At 40.8% G+C, this 15,669-nt stretch overlaps 1 protein-coding gene across 2 annotated transcripts in view; it reads right to left on the bottom strand.

Annotated features, from left to right (window-relative positions):
• LOC137563417 (protein KTI12 homolog) overlaps positions 1–15,669 on the bottom strand; it is a 56,757-nt gene that overhangs the window by 28,480 nt on the left and 12,608 nt on the right. For both annotated transcript variants that reach the window (XM_068275836.1, XM_068275837.1), the window contains exons 3-5: positions 12,392–12,443; positions 9,869–9,921; positions 3,033–3,088 (exon numbers count right to left, since the gene is read on the bottom strand). In XM_068275836.1, coding sequence (XP_068131937.1) covers positions 3,033–3,088; positions 9,869–9,921; positions 12,392–12,443 — 161 coding nt within the window. The remainder of the gene's footprint in view (positions 1–3,032; positions 3,089–9,868; positions 9,922–12,391; positions 12,444–15,669) is intronic.

Genomic DNA, 15,669 nt, shown 5'->3' with positions numbered 1-15,669 from the left:
GTTCGGAGACTCTTATCAGTGCCAAAGCATAGATTTCAATACACTGGCTCCGTGCACTCCCGCCCCCTCTACACTCAGCTGTTCGATGACAGCTGAGCTCTGTTTGCTTTGCACTGTGATCACAGAAATCGAGGAGTAAAAAAAGGCTCTGCGATGAGATATCATGTGACAAGATAAGATAAACATACTAGCCCTACTAAGAAATTATCTGAAATCCCTTTCTATTACAGTACAGCAAGAGTTAAAAAAGATGTAAGTTATCTAGGCAAAATAGCTTGTCAAACAGCTTGTTGAATTCAGGCAGGTTTCCTAAAAAATAAATACAAGCCAAAAGGCTCATATCTATCAGGGAGATGACAAATAAGGTTTGAGGCCTTGTTCACATTATAAATCGCCAGCGCTATCGCAAGCGCTGAGCGATTTATTGAGCTTTTTAAAGCGCTTTTCCCTGCACTTTGAGCTTAGAAAAGCGATTTTGTAAGCGCTTTTGATGAGCGATTGTGATTTTTATTTTCCTGACATCAGTCCGGAAGTGAACTCTTTGAACCAAAAAAGAATAAATACAATGTATTTATTCTTAAAAGCGCTCGGGAAATCGCTATATAAAACACTTTTTCAAGCACTTTGCGATTTCCCTATACCTGCCATTGAGCTAAAGTGCTCAGAAAATGGTACATGTAGAACATTTGCGATTTCAAAGAAATCGAAACGCTCAAATGATTGATTTCTAAAATCGCCAGCGCTTAAAAAAAATAAATCAGCAAATGCTCATAGTTTGAACGAGCCCATAGTACAGGAAAGTACAAAGGGTCATCACCAGGGCCGGCCTTTGACCTGAGCGACCTGTGCGATCGCTCAGGGCGCTGGCTTCCAGGGGGCGCTCCTGCCGCATGGAAGCTCCGCCCCCTGGTGCCGTGATAGGCGCAAACATGATGCCCGTGCAGCCAGCCACCGTGATGGAGGGGGAGCCGCGGGGAGGGCAGCCCGACCTCTCCCTCCCTTCCTCTCCGGGCACTCTCCCTGCTCCCCCTCCGATGTACACTGCAGCAGAGCCAGACAGAACAACTCACCTCCCTGGTTCCGATCGCCGGCGCCTCTCACTTCCCGCTGGTCGCCTCTTCTACATTAGTTACTGATACACACTAAACTTCCTGTTAAGCAGGAAGTTTAGTGTGCATCAGTAACTAATGTAGAAGAGGCGACCAGCGGGAAGTGAGAGGCGCCGGCGATCGGAACCAGCGAGGGAGGTGAGTTGTTCTTCTCTGGCTCTGCTGCAGTGTACATCGGAGGGGGAGCAGGGAGAGTGCCCGGAGAGGAAGGGAGGGAGAGGTCGGGCTGCCCTCCCCGCGGCTCCCCCTCCAGTATGAGGTGGCACCTACCTACTCTATACTGGGGGCACCTACCTACCTACCTACTCTATACTGGGGGCACCTACCTACTCTATACTGGGGGCACCTACCTATCTAACCAATACTGGGGGGGGGCAGCTACCTATCTAATCTATACTGGGGGCACCTACCTATCTAACCTATACTGGGGGGGGGGGCAGCTACCTATCTAATCTATACTGGGGGCACCTACCTATCTAACCTATACTGGGGGGGCAGCTACCTATCTAATCTATACTGGGGGCACCTACCTATCTAACCTATACTGGGGGGGCAGCTACCTATGTAATCTATACTGGGGTCACCTACCTATCTAACCTATACTGGGGGGCAGCTACCTATCTAACCTATACTGGGGGGCAGCTACCTATCTAATCTATACTGGGGGGCAGCTACCTATCTAATCTATACTGGGGGCAGCTACCTATCTAACCTATACTGGGGGCAGCTACCTATCTAACCTATACTGGGGGCAGCTACCTATCTAACCTATACTGGGGGGCAGCTACCTATCTAACCTATCCTGGGGGGCAGCTACCTATCTAACCTATACTGGGGGGCAGCTACCTATCTAATCTATACTGGGGGGCAGCTACCTATCTAATCTATACTGGGGGGCAGCTACCTATCTAATCTATACTGGGGGCAGCTACCTATCTAACCTATACTGGGGGCAGCTACCTATCTAACCTATACTGGGGGCAGCTACCTATCTAACCTATACTGGGGGCAGCTACCTAACCAACCTATACTGGGGGCAGCTACCTATCTAATTTATACTGCGGGCCACCTACCTATCTAATTTATACTGTGGGCCACCTACCTATCTAATCTATACTGCGGGCCACCTACCTATCTAATCTATACTGCGGGCCACCTACCTATCTAATTTATACTGGGGGCAGCAACCTATCTAATCTATACTGGGGGCAGTTACCTATCTAATCTATACTGGTGGCAGCTACCTATCTAACCTATATTGCAGGTACCTACCTATCTAACCTATACACTGGGGGCAGCTACCTATCTAACCTGTACTGTGGGCACCTACCTATCTAACCTATAGCTGGGACAAATGCCTATCTAGCCTATACTGGGGAAAGTATACTGGCTACCTATACTGGGGACACCTACCTGGCTAACCTATACTGGGAGGGATCTACAGCTGGCTACCTTTACTGGGTCACCTATGCCTGGCTACCTATACTGGGGGGGGACTTATAGCTATATGTCAGGATTCAGGATGGACGGATACGCCCCCCCCCCCCCCATTAGTGTATGTGTGTGGTGCGCTGAAACACGAAGAGGATGAATTGGGGGGGGGGGGGGGCCACCAAAACCTGGTTACGCTCAGGGCGCTGTGAAACCTAAGGCCGGCCCTGGTCATCACGTATGCTTTTTCAGCTTAAAAGGCACAGTGTAGATTGTAAACTGCAACTGTGACGGTCACATGCAATCTTTAAAATAAAAGTTATAAAACAAACTAAAAATATAAGACTTTTCTATAATTCTAATGTTCTATTAATCATCCGTATTTCAAATACAATTTACTATCTCATAAGTTTATTTTCACTTCAGCCATGCAGTCCCAAATCAGTTGTAAAAAAATAAAAAATAAAATCCAAATATAAATATGCAACATACCAGGCAGTGTGGAGTCTGTGCATGTTTTATCAAACAGAACAGCTCATATCTGTATCCTAGAAAATAACCAAAAAAAAAAAAAAAAAAAAAAAAAAAAAGGTGTATTTATACATACAATCTTTAGTGAACTCTGACTAGTAATTTCTGGTGTGCAAAATGACCAATAATGGGATGACAGTGTCATAAAAAATGAACTGGGCAACACATGCTATCCCGTATTGCCTATAAAACTACGTTAACTGACCGGAATACAAAGCAAGGATTTTGTATTACTGCCCATGTGGTTCTGGTGGGTTTCCCAAAACAGTTATTCCAGACCAGTGAGTCGGCTGATTACATCTCAATCAAAACATACAACTGACCCACAAAATGTCTGATTTCTCTCAGGCAGGGATCACACTTGAGAAAATCCACAGGGTTTTGCCGCATACAAAAAATGCATGTGGAATCGCAATCGTAATTACAATGATAGCCTATGAGGTTGCTGCGTTTTCTGGTGGCATATGCGATTCGGCATAGTGTAAAAAAAAATAAAAAAAAATACAACCTGCACTACTTTTCTGCACAATGCATGTGATTTTCCATTAAAATCAATGGCTACTGTAAAAAAAAAAAAATTAAATGCAACACAAAATGCATAATTGTGCAGCAAAATGCTTGCGAGGAATCGCCTGTGATTCCTGCAGATCCAAGTGTGATCCATCCCTCAGTGACACAAAACATACACCAAGAGAGCCATGTTTACAATGTTGTATTACCATCATGAGATATGTAAAGTTTTACCTTAAAGAGGACAAGTTAAAAAAAAGAAGCTATCAGTTGCAATCCCTGCGTCATTCCATTAATAAGCAGGATGCAGTCCACAGGGAAAAGGTTATTTACAGGTTAGACCGAATATGTATTGTAATCGACTGCAAGTGTGCACTTGTTATCTGCTCTCATTGGATTTAAATATTTACCGGTAGCTGCCATCTGCTCCATTATCTTTTGCATAGTTCCATTTACAGATAGGTTGTATTGTACAGTCAATTTACTAATACCATATCCTAATATTTCAAGATAACTACATATTTAAATGCACGGTTGCAGGACATGTCCATGTTTACAGGCTAGTTATTTTATTTGAATTTGGTCTAGCAACTGGGAAACCATTGCCTTTTTAAACTTGGATAGATTTGGTCCATCTTCATTCTGTATACAAAGCAAAAATAATAAAAGGCTTATACACACCATGCAATTTTCCCATCAGATCGACAGATGGATCGAAAATTTCCAGCATGTCTGATGATCTGCTTTCGATCGAGAAAGGGATTGATTTTTAGATCAGTACTGCACAAAATCAATCCATTTCTCGATTGGAAGCAGATCAGACATGCTGGAAATTATCAATGGATCTGTTAAGCTGATGAGAAAATTGCATGGCGTGTATAAGCCTTCAGGGTACACTAAACCAATAAGTTTTGGCCTATCAGCCAGCCCAGTCAATGATGTGATGTTTTTAGCTTCCTTTAAGTACATTGATTCTTCTTCTTCCAGCCTCCTGCAGCAAGACAGCTAATTTTGGCACAGAGCTGCACTGAGGATTTGGGTGCATCCATAGCACGTAATGAGAATGAAGGCTTTAGCAGTGCTCAGTGACTAATTTGGGTGCCGGCATTAAGCCTGCCAGTATTTGTTTTTTTTAAAGCTACATGCCAGTGATGTTTGAATATTGTCATACTCGCATATAAGCCTAATTTTTCAGCACAAAGAATGTGCTGAAAAAAAGTTACCCCCTCGGGTTATATGCAAGTCAGTGGAGCAGAACAGATGGTGGAGCAGGATTTGTTACTGGCTGAGGAGTCTAAAGATCACGCACTAGTGATCCTGATCTTTCCAGCTGGCTCCCTGCAATATGGTGTGCAGAGTGCACTGCTCAAGACTACCTATGTCCCCTGGCTTGTGGGGTGGAGCATGCAAGCAAAGTGTTAGTGGTGCAATTATCGAGGATTCTGCCTATGTGGCAATCGCTGTCTCATATCTATGACGCCATGACAACTTGAGACACAGCTGTATCATCCTTGGGGCTTTGGGGGGGATGACTTGGCTACTGTGGAGGGGGCTATACTGGGGAGAGGCTTATATGTGAGTCAGTCACCTTTTTCCTGGTTTTTGAGGAAAAAGTGGGTACCTCGGCTTGTACGCGATTCGGCTTATATGCAAGTATATACGGTAAATGTCTTCCTCAAATCTATATGTCCTGAAGTCCACACTGGTCAGTAGGGATGGTAATTGATGTGCAAAAACATTTGAAACGATTGAGAATTATGCTTGTTATTATTTTGTTTTATTTATATAGCGCCAACATCTTCCGTAGCACTGTATAATGTTCAAAAACATAATAATGGGGAGCATAGATACATGAGCAGTTCAACATACTGTACAATCAGGACAACTAGTGATACAAGTACAGACATACACAATTGATTGTTTAGTTTGAAAAACGTCAATACTGATGGAAGATTATTTACTAAAATGCACAAAAACAGGAAACACAAGGGAGAGGTCCCTGCCCTTGCAAGCTTACAATCTAGAGCAGGCATGGGCAAACTTGGCCCTCCAGCTGTTACAGAACTACAAGTCCCACAATGCATTTGCCTTTATGAGTCATGACTGTGGCTGTCAGACTCCTGCAATGCATTGTGGGACTTTTAGTTCCGTAACAGCTGGAGGGCCAAGTTTGCCCATGCCTGATCTAGAGGGTAGTGGAGTTGGGACACAAAGAATAGACAAATGGGTTAGCAAATGAGGCAGTGAGCTTTAAATTACAGCTATAGCAAATTATAGGCTTCTTTGAAAAGGGGTATCTTGAGGGTACAAGTGACAGTTCTGGAGGAAGACTAGAAAAAAAAGCACTGGTGCAGGGGAGGGCTAAAAATTTATAATGACAGGTCCTGGAGGGGTTAAGGGGCGGGATTAACCCCATAGTATGCTGACATGGATGGAAAAGGTGTATCTTGAGGGTACATTTGAAAATTTCCAGGCTTAGCAAGATGGACAAGCTGTGGAAGAGTGTGTCAAAGCAGAAGTGACACTTGTGAAAAGTCCTGCATGCGAGAGTGAGAGGAGGAAAAGGGTCTGTTGGGAGGCGCAAAGGTTCCAGGAGGGATGACATCTGGATATTAATATGGAAATGTATGGAGAGGATAGCCTATGTAGAGCTTTGATTTGAATGATAGTAGGAGTTTGGGTGATTTGCAGCCAATGGAGGTATTGGCAAAGAGAGGTGGCATTACAGCTGCGGGGAGAAAGGAGGATGAGATCAGCAAAGCTCAGTAGGGACTGGAGAAGTGCCAGTCTGTTTTTTACTGCATAGATTTGCAGTAGCATTTGCCTAATTCTGCATCGATTTGAAATTATATGCATATCTCAGCCAAGTAGAAAGTTGGCACTGTCCCAAAACTATGTCCTAAAATGCCTTTAATTGTCCGTGGCAAAGGAATATAGAGGAACAAAAATGCCTATAGACATCCGTGGCAGGAGGAAGTAGTGCTTTTGTTCCAAACCGCCTTCAGATGTCTGTGACGTATAGATGCAGAAACACAGAATTGCCTATAGACGTCAGCGGCAGTCTAATGGTTAATCAAATATAAATAAATACCATTAACCAAGATGGTGTAGTCCACAAAGTAATCATAGGAGAACATACATATCTGATTTTACAAAATACCTCTAATGTAATTTTTTGTTAAGATAGCCACTAATGGTACAATTTGCTGAATGATTGTTTACGATCAATTATTTGGATGAATGATCGGAAATTATCTTTTGAGACCACTAATAGACAAAACTCTGCCAACCCAGGAGATTTTTGTCCGTGGTCTCAAACGATCATTTCTGATCGTTCATACAAAGTATCGTTCATAAATGATCAGCAAATTGTATCATTAATGGCCACCTTAAAGAACACGCGACACCCATGCTAACCTAGAAATAAAAAACACATATATAGGTAGATAAATACTACTTCTACTTACATAACAGATGTATTGTGCTATCCACGTAATGATTCCTGTGAATTTTATAAAGGAAAAGCAGAAAATCCTATTCTAGGCAGTGGCCATCTTGCCAAGCTAATGCTGACATCATATCCTCCCTGACTCTTGTTTTCCCCCCTCCTTTCTCTTGCTCATTGTGTATTCATTAGCTGCCCTCCTCCCAGAGTCTTTTTGTTTTATTTACACATCCAATCACTGAGTCACCTCAGCCTTGCTTGTAAACAAGTGATCAGCTAGGCAGGGAAATAAATGGAAGAGGAGGAATAGGAAAAAGAAATAAATGGAAGAGGAGGAATATATTATAGATAAAAAGAACTCCCAGCATTCAAAAGAACTCCCAGCATTCAAAAGAACTCCCAGCATTCTACTTTTTGGCACTGTTTGGCACTAGGGCCAGTGCTCCTAAAATATGTGATAACTCCAAACCATAACAGCAGAAAGTTTTGCAAGTTTTGAATGCAGGATTAGCATCTTTATCACTTAATACACTCAGACCAGTTGCTGTTGAAATTTCATTTTTATGGTGACAATACCGCTTTAAAAGCAATCTGAAGTGAAAATAAACTTATGATATGATTTGTATGTGTAGTACAGCTAAGAAATAGAACATTATTAGCACAGATATGAGTCACAAATTGTTTCCAATACAGTTGTAAAAAGAGTTTCTTTGAGCTCTGCTACTTTATAAAGTCATGGACAGCACTGTCTTTTGAAGCACTTATCTCAACTGCCTCTCATTGTTTCTTCTTTGTTTATGGTTATTCTGCAGAGAAAAGTTCAAAGGGTTACTAGCCCGCTCTGTGAAATCCTTTACAATGCTGAGTGTACTTGTGGAAACTGCAATTATTAGAGAATGATGCAATGTTATAAAAAAAAAAAAAAAAAAAAAGCTATATACCTGAAAATAAAAATATGACACCTTTTTCTTTGCTACTAATGTTCTATTAATTATCTGTATCATACAAAGAATTCATTATATCGTGAGTTTTTTTTCTTCATTTCAATGTCACTTTAAGGCTCCCTGCACACTGCATGCGAATCCGATTCTGATGTTTAAAGGAGTACTTTCGCGAAAAAAGTAGGCAGTTAAAAAATGTGACAGATGACAGGTTTTGGGAAAGTCCATCTTTTTAAAGCTGGCCACTAATGGTCCAATTTCTACCGAAAAATCGTTCGAGCGATCAGAAATTCTGATCGGACGAAAAATCGTTCACTACACCATCAACTAACCAATCTTTGCTTCCTATCTATCACGACCACCAAGAAAATCCAAATTTTCGTTCGACGAAAATTCATTCGGGCGACATTTTTTTCACTCGTTCATAATGGATTGTGTCCACCAATGGAGATTATTTACAACCAATCCGATCAGAATTTCTGATCGCTCAAACGATTTTTCGCTAGAAATTGAACCAGCTTAAGGGGGATTCTCAGGGCTTTCTTTGTTTTCAACAGCATTTCCTGAACAACAGTTGCAAAATCTAACTGACATTATAGTGTGCAAGTGATTAGGGAGGCCGGCTGGTATCTTGCTATTTTGGCAGTTAAACTGCTGTTCAGGAAATGCTGTTGAAAACAAAGAAAGCCCTGAGAATCCCCCTTAAAGAGAAACTCCAACCAAGAATTGAACTTTATCCCAATCAGTAGCTGATACCCCCTTTTACATGAGAAATAGAATGCTTTTCACAAACAGACCATCAGGGGGCGCTGTGTGACTGATTTTGTGCTGAAACCCCTCCCACAAGAAGCTCTGAGTACCGGGGTACTCTGGGCAAACTGCCACAATGTAACAACGTTCACAGACAGGAATTAGCTGTTTACAGCTGTCTCTAACAGCTAAAACAGCTAGGAGCAGCTACATAACCTGCCCACAGTAAAAATGTCACCATGTAATAAATGTCAGAATGTAAATCAGGGAGAGGAAAGATTTTACACTGGGCAAACACTGACTAAATCATTTATACATAATTATGGTAAAAATGACGCACTTTTTTATTACATTATTTTCACTGGAGTTCCTCTTTAAGGTGGCCATACATGGTACATTTTTTTCATCCAATCTTACCATTTCTATGTAGTAGAAGGGTAAATTAAGCGAATATATTGAAAGGATAATTTAGGCAGCTCCCTTATATTACATAGAAATGGTAAGATTGGATGAAAAAAAATGGTACCATGTATGGCCACCCTTAAAAAGATGGACTGGCCCAAAACCTGTCATCTGTCACATTTTGTAACTGCCTACTTTTTTCGCGAAAGAATCCCTTTAAATCGGTTTTTACATCAGATTCCGATTTTTAATTGTTACTACATGCTGCGTTTTTTCCTCCGTTTTTCTGTTGATTGCAATTTCTGTTGATTCTGTTGATTGCATTCAGGGAAAATCGGAAATGCAAATCGGAATCGGAATCAAAACGGATTTGCAGTGTGCAGGGAGCCTAATACTGTCAGAAAATGATGACTGTATACAACTGTTTAAGATGAGCACTGTCCTTTTCAAGACTGAATATGAAAGTGCAAAATGGAGAAAGAAAGAAAGAAAAAAAAAAAAAGCGCATACGGGAGAGAAGAGGATGCACTTTGCGTCATATGGGAGGAAACCATTTTACATACGTCATTTTTATTAATAATATTATTATTACTAAGAAGAAGAGGACAACGGGGGAAGGAACACCCAAGTCAAAGCCCATTATAAGTTGAGAGATCATTAATCAGATGGCATCTATAGTGTGGAGAGAACATGAACACAATCTAATAACAATGGTAACAAGAAGATACTAAAGGAAAAGAAGCAGTCACCTTTAATGTAGTTGAGGGAATCCAGAATCACAACATCTTCTTTATTCAATTTTCTAAAATAGCATAAAACAATAATACATTTCAATACAAATCTCCAAGACGCACAAATTCTGCTAAATCTAATCCACTTAATTTCTAAGATAGAAAGCTTCCAACAAATTACATTATTTTTTTGTATTAGTACTATTGATTAGGAAATGTGAGGGCATTTCTTTCAAGAGTAAAGATTACAACATTTGGAATAAGATATGCTAGTTAGTAAGAAGGATCATTTAATTCATAAAGCTACCCAAATGATTAACATACTTCTGTGACTCTCTTATTCTATACAACCTCTGGATAAAAGGCCAAATCCATCCAGAAACATTAACAGATGTATTTGCTTACAGCAATATCTGCTTTAGTATAAATGTATAAATTTAGCATAAATGTGTTTGTTGTACTGATTATAATTACTGATATTGATACACTGTTCAGCTGTTTGTTCATAACAGGCTACCTATTACACATTCCATTTTGTATTTACAACACAGAAAAGACAAATATTTCCCTATTACCCACAGTTGCATAGCTTTGGCAAAAAATGCACCATTTTTTATTTTTTGTACACCCTATTCATTAGACTAGATTATAAATCAAGAAATTCACAATCAATCATGCACCTTTAAATTTTTTGATCATAAAATCGACTTTGCTGTACAAATGATCGATTTTAATAAAAAAACAGAAAGTCAAACTTTTTAATTTCATCACCTCTGGCCACCTTAAAAGCCGATACACACGGCATACATTTGTCTGTTGTTGTTAGGCAATGATAAACAGACAAGAGACAACAGCATATTTATGGCAGCGACAATTTGAGTTGGTGAGAGTTGTACACACGTGACAACAGAAAGAGTGAAGACACGATTGAAGCGGTCTGCCACAGACTACGTATAGTAGTAGTACTATGGTAGTGACCCTTCTGTCTGTAGAAGACGTTCGTACACATGACAGGACACCAACAGAAGGGTAACAAAAATCTATAATGTGTATGATCCATATACTATGAAAGTGTTGCCCCAACATGCTGCCCAATCGTAATTTTGAAATTGACGGACATTACGGATCAGATAGGACTATGGAAGGTTCTTTACAGTTCAATTGGGGGTGGGGAAGTATCAATGCGTGAGGTCCTGGAGCCAGTGACGCAAAGTACAACAAGTGATAAATATTCACATACAATTATGTCTGAACACTTTGGAAATTTTTGATCTAGAAAATTAATTTACCCTTGTTAGTTGCACATATTGCTTGAGGTTCATGCACAATCATTTATTTTTTTTGCTAATTTTTACATTGTTTTATAATCAAACTATTTGAATGGTTATTTATTTATTTATTTATTACGATGTTATATTGCAGATTAGATCTATTTAAAATGTCATAAAATAATGCTGCCATATACACCTTATTTAGGAGTGACCAAAATTCAATTCAGTTTGCAATCTTTCCTTTTATGGTGATGCTCAAGTCTTTTTGCTGTTATAGGAGGTCAACTCTGTACACAAAAAGGAGTGTCTGCCACCATATTCTGTATTTTTTAATCACTATCAGATACATGTCTACAAATACAGAAAGCCACAGCCACCTCCGTAATTGCAGTCCTACTGTACAAAAACTGGGCATTTACTACAGTAGATAAACATTAGGTGTAGATTTGCATGTAAGGTACACTTGACTTCCTTCTGGCTGTATAAAACAGGCAACCAAATGGAGGCTGCTCTTCCACTAACTCTGGGTGCAGTAGATAGCTAGGCACAATTCTAGTTCCCAACTTGTGAATGGGCCACATGGGATCATAACAAGGGTAGTAAAAAAAAAAAAATTATCAGTTATACATTTGAGGCCATGGCCATGCACCTACAGCTTCCAGAATACCTTTTGATCCCCACTGATCTTCTACCCTTGAGAACCTTAGCAAATTGGGAAAACTGAAATGACCTCTGTGTGGCCATTGGCCAGTATATTAGCTCAACAGTCGTAAATATTCAAATATAGATGACTATTTACAGCCTTAGCTTCTTGTCTATAAACAGTACTTAATACATTGATGGTAACATGATAGTAAGCACATGGAAATGTAAATTGAAAAAAACTTTAAGGTAACAATTTTACTAATATCTAATTAGAGCCTGGCTTAACATTCAATGAAAAAAACGGCCTCCAAACAGCTTATTTCTTATATGGTTAATTGGGCATTGTGCTCCCCTTCACCCCCCATCATAGTCAGCTACTATTGGTAGAAGCCACCTTGTATAATGATGTACTATCCTCTTCAATCTGTAAACAGCACACTATAATTGTCCTGACTGCACAGCTCTCTATCAGTGTAGATTGCACTCAGAAGCACTGACAAATAAACAGTAACATTCCTCGTGGAAATAAAAAGATGTATGAAGATTTATTGACTTTGTGCCCATTTTCATAAGTCAGCTCACTAGTAAAATCTGTGTTAACATTTGGTATGGTGGATTTTGTAACCTTTCGACTTCAGCTCTTAAAGCTCCACGTAGGTCTTTTTCCTTTCTGGAATCTACAACAGAACAGAAGTTTAAATTACCAGAGGATGTGACACAGCACACTTTTATAAACATTACTATAAACCAAATACAACTCAGAAAGAGAAATTAAAGCTCTTCAAAGGAGTTCTAGTGGAAAACATTTTAAAATAATTCTTACATTTGTATTCTGGTTCACCATGAGCTTGCTGGGTAGTCTGTAACCCTACAAAACTTTGCATGATTTCTTATCAGTGGCTGAGCAGACACAGCCATTAGAATAATTGTGCAGAGAATAGAAAGCTTTTCTCTCATACCCTTAAAGAGAATCTGTACTGTCCGATTTGTCAAATAAAAAACATACCAATCAAGTCACTGTGATTTGGATTCCTCTTTGTCGTTTCCGCCGCTCCCCGCCGCAATCTTGGCTTTTAACCACTTTTCCCCGCGCGTACGTATTTCTCCGCCCCTTTTTCCATCCTTTAAAAACCAGGGACGGAGAAACACGTACTTTCCGCGTTCCCGACGCTGCCCGCGCTCCCGCTCGTAAACACGCCGCCCGCCGATAGTAAACACGCCGCCGCCCGCTCGCCCAGAGATCAATGAACGGGAAAATCCATTCCCGTTCGTTGATCTAAGCCCCGCAATGATCAGCTGCTCTCCTATGGGCAGCGCGATCATTGTGAGAAAAAACACAGCCTCCTTATTCTTCCTCCAAGCTTCCGGAAGGAAGCTTGGAGGTCGCATTAAAACAAAAAGTTACTGTGGCCATCTTGTGGCCAAATAGTAAACTACACCCTACACATTTTTCACATACAAATAAATGACTTTTACACATAAAATTAACTCATTACCTCCCACACTCCCCATTTTTTTTTTTTTGTAATTAAAAAAAAATTAAAAAATTTACAATTAAAAAAAATACATAAATAGTTACCTTAGGGACTGAACTTTTTAAATATTTATGTCAAGAGGGTATAACACTGTTACTTTATAAACTATGGGCTTGTAATTAGGGATGGACGCAAAACTGAAAAAAATGCACCTTTATTTCCAAATAAAATATTGGCGCCAAACATTGTGATAGGGACATAATTTAAATGGTTTTATAACCGGGACAAAAGGGCAAATACGTTTCATGGGTTTTAATTACAGTAGCATGCATTATTTAAAAACTATAATGGCCGAAAACTGAAAAATAATTATTTTTTTCCCCACATTTTTCCTATTTTCCCATTAAAACACATTTAGAAAAAAATAATTCTTGGCATAATGTCCCACCTAAAGAAAGCCTAATTGGTGGCGAAAAAAACAAGATATAGTTCATTTCATTGCGATAAGTAATAATAAAGTTATAGACGAATGAATGGAAGGAGTGCTGAAAGGTGAAAATTGCTCTGGTGCTCAGGGGGTAAAACCCCTCAGTGGTGAAGTGGTTAATTGCCAGTTTTAGGCAGTGTTTACAAACAAAAAACATGGCCGCTAACCAGGAAGTGATGTATGTGCAACTAGAAACGGCTGCAGTAATCCAGAGAACATTAGAACAGGTATAGGAACTCATAGGATAGAAGAAATAAGGCAGAAAATGTTGTTACAGAGTCTCTTTAAGGTGAGTACACACGCTGTACTTTTTCAAACTACGAGTCCGTCAGAACGATCGCCCCGCGGGAGGCATGCACAGTTCCTCGTGAGTATAAGCTGTCGATAGACTGACAAGACTGTTTTCGACTGATCCGCTGAGTGGATCAGTCAAAAACAGTCATCGGAACGACCGCCACGCGGGAGGTTCTGATGGACCCGTAGTTTGAAAAAGTGTGTATGCGCCATTAGTTGTCAGTCTCTCAGGAACAGAAAATAAATTTTTTTTTCTAATCAGCTCTGTGATATGAAAGCCTCTGGAAGGGGAGGAGAGGTGCTGATGAAAGCTATAAACAAAACCTACCATTCACCCTACCTCTCAAGCCCGCTGTCTGGGTGTCACCCTGGACTCCGCACTCTCTTCACTCCCCACATCCAAAACCTCACAAAGTCCTGCAACTTCCACCTTCGTAACATCTGTAAGATTCGCCCTTTCCTGACCTCTGCCACCACCAAACTCCTCATCCATGCCCTCAAAATTTCCCGCCTTGACTACTGCAATGCCCTGCTGTCTGGTCTCCCTATGACCCGAACAGCCCCACTGCAGTCCATCATGAATGCGGCAGCCAGAATTATCCACTGCTCCCATCGCTCCACCATGACGGATCCCCTCCTTGAATCCCTCCACTGACTTCCGATCCGGTCCAGAATCATATTCAAGATACTGTGTCAGACCTACAAATCTGTCCACAAAACCTGTCCAACCTACATTTCCGATCTTACTCAGAAGTACACACCTAGCCGCTCACTCCGCTCTTCCAATGAACTCCGCCTAACCGCCCCCCGCATCACCCAGTCCCATACACGCCTCCAGGACTTCTCAAGAGCTGCTCCAACACTATGGAACTCCCTACCTCCACCCATTAGGGCAGCCCCCTCCAACATCTTCAAGAAAGCCCTCAAAACTCACCTTTTCACTCTGGCCTACTACCCCTCACAAGTGCTCTAAACCTACAGCTGAACTCTGGTCTCCTACCTCTCGTGTCCCTACCTCTCCCTTTAGATTGTAAGCCTTTGGGCAGGGTCCTCCTCCTTTTGTGTCCAACCTGATCATGCACCTCCATTACTGTGAACCCAAAGGACCATCTAGGCTAGGCATCTGAGTGAACCTAACTTTCCTAATCTCCATGCTCCCCTCCAGTGACTGACTAAGCATTACCTTGTACTCATACTGTGCTGCATGATCTGGTCTTTCTTGTATTCAGGTATTGTCATTTTGCTGTAGGTCATCCCTAAATATTGTATGTATCCCTATGTATTGTCCAGTGCTGCGTAATATGTTGGCGCTTTATAAATACAATAAATAAATAAAATAAATAACCTTCTGCTTAGGGAAAGTCTATAAATACAAGATCTGAATGATTCTTTATCAGTGGCTCAATAGATGCAGTCATTAGAACAATTGTTAAGAAAGCAGAAAGCTTTTTCTCTGCAGACCTTTAACACGTTCTTCCAGGACAGGGAATTTTTTTTCCCTGGGCTGACAGTAATTTACTGTGCCTTTTCCCATCATTGCCCTCCAAGCTATTGCCTGGACTGCCTATGGCTTTAGGCGCCTCTGAGCTTCAGTATCACAGGACTGGATTCGCACAATAGCAGTAAGAGACCTCAGACCTGTAGCAA

This window comes from Hyperolius riggenbachi, chromosome 3 (assembly GCF_040937935.1).
Source record: "Hyperolius riggenbachi isolate aHypRig1 chromosome 3, aHypRig1.pri, whole genome shotgun sequence".
Lineage (NCBI taxonomy): Eukaryota > Metazoa > Chordata > Amphibia > Anura > Hyperoliidae > Hyperolius > Hyperolius riggenbachi.
Note: the sequence above shows the minus strand (reverse complement) of the source record. Positions and strands in the feature narration are given on the sequence as shown.